This window comes from Sebastes fasciatus, chromosome 5 (assembly GCF_043250625.1).
Source record: "Sebastes fasciatus isolate fSebFas1 chromosome 5, fSebFas1.pri, whole genome shotgun sequence".
Lineage (NCBI taxonomy): Eukaryota > Metazoa > Chordata > Actinopteri > Perciformes > Sebastidae > Sebastes > Sebastes fasciatus.
Window position 1 is genome coordinate 7,903,749 of NC_133799.1, and position 12,203 is coordinate 7,915,951.

Consider the following 12,203-nt stretch of genomic DNA (forward strand, 5'->3'; position numbering starts at 1 on the left):
CAAACAAATTTATCTTTAGCAATGTTATGGATGGATGGATGGAAGTGTTTGAGGTGAGTTACTACCTTTTGCATACATGCACTAGAATTGTAATGTCCCATCAAACAGCCGTGACAATTGCACGACTGATAAAAACTGTTATTAGAGCCACTAGTACATTTACATGAAGACAGTGTGTCCTCCAGGGAGATCAGTGCAACACTAGGTCAAGATCTTTTAATCTAACAAAATCTAGCTTTGTGTGTACGTGTGTTCTATTTCATCCTTACTGACCACCAGAGGCAGTGCTTCAACACTGAATATCTTCGTCTCGCGCATGCGCAGGTCGAGTATTAATATCAACAAAGTCACGTGTGACCTCGGATGACCCTGGTTAGGTATAAGTTCCGGTGTCATCCACGAGATCAGTCCTATTTCATCTTCTCGCTTGCGCAGTTTAACTACTGTGGTAGCATTAGCTAAAAGCTAAATTACCTATTTGAGCTCGTCGCCGGTAGCCTTGTGACCACCGGTCGGAGTTGCGGAGTTCGCCCTCCAAAGGCTGCGACGAGCCGCCCATCAAACTGTGTTGTTCGCCGTTCGGTCCTCCGACGGAGGAGACGGCGGACGCACCTATCCTGGTCATCACCAGCGTGATAAGGACATCTTCCCATGTGTACATCACCCGGTGAGATCGATTTATATTGTTTTCTATAACGATAAACGTTACTATGCACAGTTAGCAGAGCGTTAGCTCATGCTAACTAGTGGACAACGTGCTGTCAGTGAGGGAGCGTCCCAGGTCTCCCCTCGGTGTAGCACTATAACGAACATTGCTTACTATAGCTTCTGTGTACAGTTAAGTATATTGATAACAGTTACTGTGCTAGTGAAGACAGTGTACTCGCTCTCCTCTCACTACACAGGCTGTTTTTTCTGCACGTTCTCTCCAGTTAGCAGCGCGTTCTCGCTCAGGCTAACTCGGCGCGACACCAGCAACAGTTAAGTAGATTGATAACAGTTACTGTGCTAGTGAAGACAGTGTGCTCGCTCTCCTCTCACTACACAGGCTGTTTTTTCTGCACGTTCTCTCCAGTTAGCAGCGCGTTCTCGCTCAGGCTAACTCGGCGCGACACCAGCAACAGTTAAGTAGATTGATAACAGTTACTGTGCTAGTGAAGACAGTGTGCTCGCTCTCCTCTCACTACACAGGCTGTTTTTTCTGCACGTTCTCTCCAGTTAGCAGAGTGCTCTCGCTCAGGCTAAACTTTGGCATCGGAGTCCATAACACTACTGTCCTCGCATTAGCAGAGTGCTCTCGCTCAGGCTAATCGGGTAGAATCAGACATCGACAGCTGTGCTAGGGAAGACAGTGTGCTCGCTCTCCTCTCCCTACACAGACTGTTTCCTGCAAGTTATCTTCAGTCAGCAGAGTGTTTTCGCTCAGACTGACTTCAGCAGCACCTGACGGGGCAGAGTTTCTCCGTGGCTGTCACGATGCTCAACTCTCCAGGCTGCAACACCTGTATGGCTCCTCTTCACCCTGAGGATGGCCATGACCTTTGCCCCTCTTGTCTGGGCCTTGAACATCTGAGGGAGGGCCTCTCGGAGGACCCGTGCATGAACTGCAGCATCATGCCTCGTGCAGTGAGGGCCGCTAGGCTGGCTGAGGTAGAACTCCTGATGGGTTACGCTGGCCTCCCCTCAGGGCAGCTGGCCCCAGCCCAAACTACCCGTTCCAAGCGGCGGGCCACAGAGGCTGCGGGTGCGCCATCCATGAAGCAGGCTAAGTCTGGCAAGCTGTCTTCTAAGGTGGATCTGCTTACGGCTGAGCTGGCCCAGATGAAGTCGCTCCTCCTGGCCCTCCACTCTAGTGCGGGGAGGGAGGACGCAGGTACACCTACTCCGCCCATGGCTGAGTCATATTCGGAGGAAGATGCTGTCTCGATGGCGGCTTCAGCCACCCTCTTTAATGAATACAACGTGGAGGAGCCCTCCCATTCCTCTGTGCGCGACTCTCGTTCCTCGGCCCAGAGTTCTCCCGATGGGATAGGAGACAGTTCCATGGGAGCCATCATTCGCATGGCCTTGGCTCGCCTGCAGCTGGATATACGGCAGCCAGAATCGGCGCCTGCTAGCGCTTTCTTTAGGCACGCGCCGGCCTCCACCACCTTTACTGTACCTCCCTCCGAAGAGTATCTTAGGGAGTTACAGGCATGCTGGAGGGATACTAGGGCTTTCTCCCGTCTCCCGTCTGATGGCCGAACCCTGGCAGCCATGCAGGATGCGGCGAAATTCGGCCTTGACCACATGCCAGCTATTGAGCCTGCCATTGCTTCTCTCATAGTCTCCCCTGACGAGGCTCTGAGACCAGAGGCAAGGTGCCCTCGACCCCAATGTCGGGTCACAGACGACCTCCTCTCTAAAGCTTATGATACAGCGGCTCGCATGGGCCGCATGGGCAACTCCCTCTCACACCTCATGCTCGCCCTCTCAGCCTCTCTGCAGGAGGCTGCTCCCGACGTTTCCTCCACCAGCCTCGGTGACGCGTCATTACAGGCGTTTGCACTGATGTCGAGGGAACTTGGACGGCTGATGTCCATGCTGGTTCAGACTCGTCGCCAGGTTTGGCTGGCGCAGTCGCCCTTGTCTGAGACATGTCGGAGGACCCTCCGTGCTGTCCCAGTAGAACCAGGGCACCTGTTCGGGACAGCTGCCCTACAGGTACTTGAACGGACTGTCCAAGCTGACCAGACCAGGCAGCAGTTCTCGGGTCTTCGAAAGGGCATGCCCCCCCCCGCCAGGCCTAGGGGCTCCAGGTCTGCCCCCCGAGGCTGCTCCCGGCCACCAACTCAGCGTAGTGGCCACCACGAACCTCAGCGCTCCACCGAGAGGCAGGTCCGCTACCGTGACAACCCCGCCCACTTGCCCTCCAGGCAACCCTGGGCCGTGGAGCCTAACCGCCGCCCCCCCCAGAGCCTTCAGAGGCCGGGGGACCCGCTACTGAGACCCTAGGGCCGGCTGTCGGTTTTTTCTCCCAGCAGCAGATCAACTGCTGGGCAGATTACACGTCAGACCCCTGGGTGGTGTCCACCCTAACCCGGGGGTACAAACTTCAATTCCGGCGCCGGCCCCCATCCTCCAGCCGGGTCATAATGACCATCATCAAAGACCCGGCAAAAGTCCTAGCCCTGAACCAGGAGCTATCCACACTTCTGGCCAAGGGCGCAATCGAGCCTGTGGACCCCCTGTCACAACCCGGGGGGTTCTACTCAACTTATTTTCTCGTCAAGAAGAAAGGCGGTGGACTTCGCCCAGTCCTAGACTTGAGGGGACTCAACAAGTTCCTGAAAGTCTTGCCATTCCATATGCTGAGCACAGCGGACACTCTTCGTGCTGTCACCAGGTGGGAATGGTTCACATCTGTCGACTTGAAGGATGCTTATTTCCATGTTCCCATTGTACCTCACCACAGGAGGTTTCTTCGTTTTGTTTTCCAAAACCGTCACTTTCAGTTCAGGGTGCTTCCATTTGGACTCTCCCTGTCCCCACGGGTATTCACCAGGTGCGTTGCGGCGGCCCTCTCGCCCCTGCAGTCACGCAGCATGAAGATCCTGCCGTATCTAGACGATTGGCTGATCTGTGCGCCATCCCCGCTTCAGGCGGCCCGGGACACGGCCCTCCTTCTCTCCCACATGGCCCAGCTGGGTCTCAGGGTGAACTTGGAGAAGAGCTCTCTGAACCCCTCCCAGAGCATGACCTTTATTGGTATGGCTCTGGACACTGTCACTATGAGGGCTTGTCCGTCACTTCAGCGTGTGGACGACATCCTCCACCACCTTCACATCTTCCAAGGGGGCAGGTCGTTGCCCCACATTCTGTTTCTTCGCCTGCTGGGCAAACTGGCAGCTGCCTCAGCTGTCGTTCCCTTGGGCTTGCTTTCACTGCGCCCTCTGCAGAGATGGTTGAACGGCCTCCACTTGGACGCCAAGCGGCACAGGCACAAGAAGATAAAGGTGTCTCAACAGTGCCTTCTCGCTCTATCCCCATGGAGGGAGAGAGCGTACTTGGAAAGGGGCGTGCCCATGGGCTCCGTTCCATCCCGCAGAGAGACCGTCACAACAGATGCCTGCCTCTCTGGGTGGGGTGCAGTGTGGCAGAACAAGACTGCTCGGGGACAGTGGTCTGCTCTGGACAGCACAGAGCATGTCAATGTGCTGGAGCTACGCGCAGTGCACCTAGCGCTCAAGCACTTCCTGCCATACCTGAGAGGGAAACATGTGCTCGTCCGGTCGGACAACACATCGACCGTCTTTTATATAAACCACCAAGGGGGCACCAAATCTGCAAGGTTGCTGCAGACATCCCAGGCTCTCCTGACATGGGCAGCCTCTCGCATGACCAGCCTACGGGCAATGTATTTACCAGGGGAACGGAACCTTGTTGCAGATTTCCTCTCCCGTCACAAACCCCCACCGGGGGAGTGGCGCCTTCACCCATAGGTGGTACAAAAAATATGGAGTCTCTTTGGCAGAGCAGAGGTGGATCTCTTTGCCTCAGAGATGTCGACCCACTGCCCCCTCTGGTTCTCCTTGAGGGAGAAGACCAGCCCTCTAGGTCAAGATGCTCTGGCTCACACGTGGCCAGAGGGTCTCCTCTATGCCTTCCCACCGTTCCCTCTGATCCTACCAACACTTCTCAGAGTGTTTCAGCAGGGCCACAGACTTCTCCTGGTGGCCCCCTTCTGGCCAGCAAGGACATGGTTCTCACTGCTGCACAGGCTCTGCTGCGGGACGCCATGGCGCCTCCCCAGCAGGACAGACCTCTTATCTCAGCTGGGGGGTCAGATCTGGCACCCCGACCCCTGCCGCCTTCAGCTGTGGGTTTGGCCGCTGGAGGGCCCGACCCAATGCTGACTGATTGCATAGAGCCCGTCCGAAGAACTATTCTGAATGCCAGAGCACCATCTACCCGCCTGCAGTACGAGAACAGGTGGAAGTTGTTCTCTGAATGGTGTACAGTTCAGAAAGAGGACCCAGTACATTGCTCGGTGCCCACGATTCTGAAGTTTCTGCAGTCCCTCCTGGAAGGTGGCCGGTCTCCATCTACACTGAGGGTGTATGTGGCTGCTATTTCATCGCAGCACGATAGGGTCGATAATAACACTGTGGGGAGCAACAGGCTTGTGTCTCTCTTCTTAAAAGGGGCTCTGCGGCTGCGTCCCCCGAGCACTCCGAGGGCTCCCGCATGGGACCTGCCCCTGGTGCTGGACGCTCTATGCTTGCCTCCCTTTGAACCCTTAGTACAGGCAGAGCTGAGGTGGCTGTCGGCCAAAACTTCGTTTCTCCTTGCCATCACTTCTGCAAAGCGTGTAGGCGAGCTACATGCCTTGTCAGTGAACAATTCATGTCTGAGGTGGAACTCAGATGGCTCAGGTGTCACTTTGTGGCCAAACACAGCGTTCCTCCCTAAGGTGCTGTCACGCTCACATCACAATCAGCCTATTCGGCTTGCCCAGTTTCAACCCCCTAAAGGAGAGGGGGAGGAGAGGGCAAGGCTGTTATGCCCAGTGCGGGCCCTTAGAGCCTATATAGAAGCCACCGCATGCATACGGCAGTCAGAACAACTCTTTATCTGTTACGGCGGTCCCAAGAAGGGCTGTGCTCTCTCAAAGCAGCGCTTGTCCCACTGGATCGTGGAAGTCATTGCCCACGCATACAGGGTGAACGACCGTTCTCCTCCATCTGCAGTAAGGTGCCACTCTACCAGGAGTGTTTCCACATCATGGGCAACCCTGAGAGGGGTCCCCTTGGAGGACATATGTGCCGCGGCCTCATGGACGTCACTGAGCACATTCTCCAGATACTATAGAGTCAATGTGGCCACCCCCCATCCATTGGGCGTGGTCCTTCAGCCGAGTTCCTCTGCTTCATCTCTATGAGGTATGTACTCAGGGATTCCTCGTGACTTTGTTGTTATAAGTCATCCAGTGTTGAAGCACAGCCTCTGGCGGTCAGTAAGGATGAAATAGAACGATAGTTACGAATGTAACTACGGTTCTATGAATCCTGGATGACCGCCAGAGTTCTTAGTCACTCAGAATCTCGTGATCCCGTGAGAAGATTCTGTAGGACTGATCTCGTGGATGACACCGGAACTTATACCTAACCAGGGTCATCCGAGGTCACACGTGACTTTGTTGATATTAATACTCGACCTGCGCATGCGCGAGACGAAGATATTCAGTGTTGAAGCACTGCCTCTGGCGGTCATCCAGGATTCATAGAACCGTAGTTACATTCGTAACTATCGTTTTATTCTCACTGAAATGACCCACTTCCTCAGAGTGGGACAGACCACAGGAGGGTGGAGGGTTTGAAAAGAGCGCGTCTGAGAGAGATTTTGTGTATTTACATGGGACAGAAAGCTCGACTCTTGTGACTCTTCCTCCTCTGGGGGTGAGAGGAGAGCCTGGCACAGATCTGTGGGAAAGACATAGAGAGGGTGTTTGACTACAGCGAGCCTTTGTGGGTCTGCACAGTCACACTTATTAGTCACAGCAGAAGGTGTGAGCTGTAATTTATAATCTAGCTAGTTAGCTCACAGTGTCACCTATTTATGCAGAAGCAGTTTGATGGATTGCAGATTGTAAAGTGGTGCAGCTTCAAATTAACAGCTCTACCTGCTGCATTTAGTTTAATGCACCTTTGAAAGATTTTGTCATCTTAAAGAGGTAATTCTGTTTTTATTGTTGTTGTGTTTTAAGATAAACGTGGCAAAATGAGCATGCACCACATCACACCACACTATCACAGTCTCATTCAGATGCTGACATGGCTACACTTGACTAGTGGGAATTAAGATATTCCTCTATACTCCAATTAATGTTATGGTGAATCACATACACACACTGTTGTAACTCAAAGTGTGTTAGGACTAGAGAGGGAACGATAGGATTTTATCGCAGATCACAACAAAAAACACAATTGGCTCAATTCGTGGTGAATTTCCATTATCGGAATAATCATGAATATCGTCAAAAGGGATTTGAAAAAGCTGTCTAGCTCGCTGTTATGGTAGAGAAGTGAAAAATAAAGCCTGATTTTTAAAATACAGGAATTATCATGCAAGAAAGAACACACTCAATGTCGCTATTTCTTTATGAATTTATCCTGTATTTTTGCAGGTGGACCTTATTATTTATGGTAACCTTATTTAAGATTGTATGATTGTTTTTTACTAAAAAAAAAAAGATGTGTGTCCTATCTGTGATGCAATAAGAATGATAATGAATCGCAATTATTTTGGCCAGAATAATTATGACGTTACATTTTCATATCGTCGCATGCCTAGTTAAGACTATATGATGACTTTGTTGGGTATACAATGAATTTGAAAAAGTGTACCTGTGTTGATGTCTAACAGATGCTCTATGAATCCGAATTCAAACCTCACTTGGTTGCAAAATTAAATTCTCAAATCTCAAATTAAAGGGTCAGTTCTTCAATTGGGAGAGAGTCCTACACATTTATAAGTATTGACTTAACTGCCATGAGGGCACACAAATAACATATGTGACTAAATTGGGTGCCATTCTCCTTTAAGAGACAGGATGAAACAGAGGAGCACAGATCGTATCTGTGTTAACAGGACATTACAGGCTGGATTCTTGGGAAATAATCCAGATTATCTGAAGTCACATAAGTAGTGTGTTGTCTCAGGCCTCACAGATCACAAAGTAGGCCACAACTTGAACTAAAAAGACATGACATTCTCTTTACCTTTGAGCTGGCCCCACTGAAAACCCACTGCCCCTGTTTCGTCATGTTATTGGTCTGTCATGAGAACTAAATGAGTTTCACAGTTTATCAGTACCTTATCAGAGGACTATGTAACTCCACACTCACGTTGTTTCATTTTTCTGTGCGCCATGCCAGGGTGAGGAGTAGAGAGGTGGAGATATCAACAAAACTCTCTGTTTGTCCAGTTAAATGACTCCGTACAGTTTTGATGCTCTAACTACTGACACAGGAATGAGAATGTAGTGCAGAGGAAGTGGGAAGATATCAGTAAATGAATTTACTAAACTGCAAAATGATATTCTTCCCACTAGATTAAACTAATGTGGACTCAAAAAGACATGCTATATGGTGTCACATTTGACTAAATAAGAAACCAGGAAATAATTGGTAAGGCCGTCACTGCCTGGCATTAAAGTATTTCCTTTACTGCAAGAAAGTTTTTCAACACTGCAGTGCCACTCTAATTTCTTCACCAGACTTAAACCTCCTGCTTGCATCGACTCCGTCCACACAGCAGTGCCAGCCACGTGCTGCTGCTGGGCCTGGATACCTATAATATTCATAGCGTCCTTGTCAGAACACATTTATGCCGCCTCACTGAACAAATGTCTGTAGAATGAAAGGAAGAAGGGGGGGCGCCAGAGTTTACAAGACGACTCAGCAAAACTAAGGGCTGTATCCTTTGTATTGGATTCAGTCAAAGCCAACACACACAGATAGTTTTTTGTTGTTGATTCAATACTTGGATAATAAGTCAGAGATAAAACCATCAACATGGCTAAGATAATTCACCGAAGATGTTCACCTTCCATATCTTGATTTTACCGTCATATATGTATGATAAAACAGAGCCATACTGACTAGAAATGCTGGCCATAAGACACTGGTTCAGCAGCTGTGATTGTGGCCGTTCTGTGTGGAGTTTGCATGTTCTCCCTGTGTTAGCGTGGGTTTTCTCCAGGTTCTCCGGCTTCCTTCCACAGTCCAACGCGTCATGTCTTTGGGGGTACAACACCTGCGCAGTAAAATCTGGTCTGCCCTCGCCGAAATTGAGCCAATCGTGTGTTTTCGTTCTTAAAATGAGCCCTTCATATCTACATATGGAGCGTGTCCTCTTCACAGAGTCCGCCATGTTTCTACAGTAGCACAGAACGGACAAACCAAACACTGGCTCTAGAGAACCTTTTCGAGTTTTTATGTTACCTGAAGGCCACCATAGTTCTCCAACACGCTTGTGGAACTGCGGCAACGTGAGCCGCAGAGTGTAAAACCGTGGTACCGCCAGCCGCCGTTTGACTTCTGTTGCTCCTAAAGTAGTGTTATTATGGTTTGGATGGCCTCTTGAGCGAGGCGAACGGCGTTACCACGGTTTTGCACTCAGTGGCTCACGTTACCGCAGTCTTGGAAAGGGAGGAGTGAGCGGAGGGTAACACAGTTGGTTGTAATCTGCAACCACACCACTAGGTGTCAGCAAATCCTACACACTGTCCCTTTAAAATATAGCAATTCAATACCACAAACTACCACCTCAGAAATGACCTCAGAACTCCTCTGTGGATTGATGGTAGAAGTAATCCTACTACAGGTATATGGCAATATCGCTCTGAATAACAATTGTTCATTTGTCAATTTCTTCAGTTTCTTTCCACTTTTTTGGTCCCGATCCAATTCCTAAAAACAGCTACTTAAGAAACAAAGTCAGGCTGCGGCCGGTTGGCTGCACTCCATCAGCTGTAATCACCACTTCCCTGTCTGAGACTCCAGATGCTGTGCTGAGGAGATGGACTGTCAGGGATCTTCATTCACCTTTGCAGACAGTCAGACAAGGAGCTTTTGCAAAGACAAAACTTACAATGATTAGTGAATGACAGACACATTGAGATGAAGGCAGCTGTGCTGATTTGGGGTTTGCACTCTGTAATTAATGAATTCAAGCCACAAATATTACTCCAGCTAAAGGCTTTTATATTTACATTTTCATGTGTTTGGCAATCACGTGGAATTTGCATATCAGTGATGGCATGCACGCTATCTTATTTCAGTTTGTTTTGTTGAAACCATCCTTGGTGATATGACCTTAACTCTGGTTGGTTTCTTGGCCCGGCTCTCCCTCTGCAATCCAGGCACACATACACACAGCTATACAAAAAAAAAGAAGGAAAGAAATAGGGGTGAAATATGATGCAGGTGACCATCCTTGGAAACCAGCCATTCATTTTCTTGCCCATGAGCCAGCAGTAACTTCTTTCACCTTGTCAGGAATGTCACCTCCACATGGATGGAAGCACAACGTGTCGTGGCAACAAAACCAGCACAAGAGCTGTTATGAAGAGATTACGTTGTGTTGATAAACCTAATCTGTGCTGACCGGACTCCTGGCTTTAGTTGTTAACACTGTGATTTTCAACACAATGGTCAGTTTGCTTTTAAGGCTATGGCTAAATGCTCTTGTGCTGCTGTTGGGTGCCAGGCTTTCACAAACAACTTCACACATTACAGACACGCACGCACACACACGCACACACACAGCGCCCATGCAGGTACAAAGGCTGGCTGATACATTGGTATTGAAGCGATTCTTATCCTCTAATCTAATTACTGATGTACTGAGTAAGTACTAAGCTCCATTCAGTCACAGCAGGTGACTGAGTCCTTCTTCCTCCAGATGACGTACATGTGCAGTAGTGGAGAGTGTTGAACCCGGATGTTCCTTCTTAATGGACATCAAACCACTTACAGTTTGCACACAGACAGAGGCATGTAGAGGGGAATATGACAAATGGCAAGCAAATGTTGAAAAGTGGCATCGTATATTGAATGGCTAAAGCATTCAAAAGGAGACACAAAAGTGAAAGAGAGATCTCCATACAGACATGACAAGCAAAAGGCGGAGGAGCAGTGCTTGTCCCCAAGGGCCAAGTGGACTTAACTCAGCAAACATGTGTACTTAAGCAAACTACTGAATCCTGTTTTGTAGCCCACCTGTCCTCACTCCTGAGGTCAAGAAATCCGTAGGCTACTCAAATACAACTTTGAGGCACTCCATGTCATAAAATGTTGTTGATTGCATCTATATTAATTTACTGTTGATACTTTTTATTGATACATTTTTACTGCCAACAGGCTTCTTGTTTGAATGCAGCACTTTTACCTGTAATGGAATATTTTCCACTGTGGAATGGCAACTTTCTCAAAATCAAAGGATTTTATAACTGAATAAAACAATATAAAGAAAGAATAAATAGGTTTATACTTTCGCTAACGTTTGTTATATAAAAGATCTGGATCATCAAAAAACAAATGGCTTATACTATCAGATGATAGCCTACAGTATACCAAGATGGAATGTAACAAAGTACATTTACTGAAGTACAGTAGTACAGTTTTGTAGAACATGCACTTTACTCCAATTTATGCTACTTTATACCTCTACTTCACTATTTAATTATTTGACAGCTATGGCTACAAATTGCTGTAATAAAGTTGTCCACACAAAATGCACATCATAAATTACGATGCATTGTTACCCAACAGTGTATAAACCATAGATATAAAACAGTAGATGCAACATTATGTCATAACTAATGTGTTAACCCTCCGCCATCTGACCTGGGTATTAAGTGGAATTTCATTTCATTGTCACTGTGCAATATCATTTTCAACTTGTGCAATTTTGTTAATAGTCTGTTTATTGTCAATACTGTATATACTGCTCCTATTTGTATACCTCCTTCTATTTAAATGGTTCATATTTTGTAACACTTTGTTTAGCTCTTTTTTTTACTGTGTTAGCTGATGCATCTTGTTTTTTGCACTATCCCCTTTGCTGCTATACACTGCAAATTTCCCCACTGCACGACTAATACAGGAATATCTTATCTTATCTTATCTTATCTTACTTCTTCCACCACTGACTGTGTATTTCGTCATCATTAGAAGGCTAATGAGCTATAATTCCTTCCCAGTGATTTTCTTCTTTACCATTATTAGCATATGAGCCTCTCACTGCACACTCTGATTTCATCACCTTCAGTGTAGGGAGTGGATTGAGTGTTTCGATACTTTCACAGTATTTATAAAGGACTTAAGCCTGCTTTATAATAAAAAAACATGAAAATCTCACTTTTTTTATAATATGGGACCTTTAATAAAGTATGTTTACATTGTTGTATTGCTACTTATATTTTTTTATTTTTTATCTTTTTTATTTCAAAATGACAGTATACATAGTAACAGCAGAAAAAATTCAAAACATTTACATACAGACGAAGCATAGCGAAAACATAAACAAAAAGCTGTGCCAAACATAAAAGGACAACAGAAATTAAACAAAACCAACATAAAATTAAAAAAAAAAGATATTGCATACAATCATTGTTTTCATTGCTTTTTTGTTTTGTGAGGAAGTAATGGTTGACAGAT

General features: G+C 47.6%; 1 protein-coding gene across 1 annotated transcript; it reads left to right on the plus strand.

Moving 5' to 3' along the window:
• The first annotated feature begins 4,495 nt into the window (after nt 1–4,495).
• On the plus strand, nt 4,496–5,939 carry LOC141768416 (uncharacterized). The gene has a single exon (XM_074636709.1). The coding sequence runs from the start codon at nt 4,496–4,498 to the stop codon at nt 5,918–5,920; it is 1,425 nt and encodes a 474-aa protein (XP_074492810.1). The 3' UTR covers nt 5,921–5,939.
• Nucleotides 5,940–12,203: the final 6,264 nt, after the last annotated feature.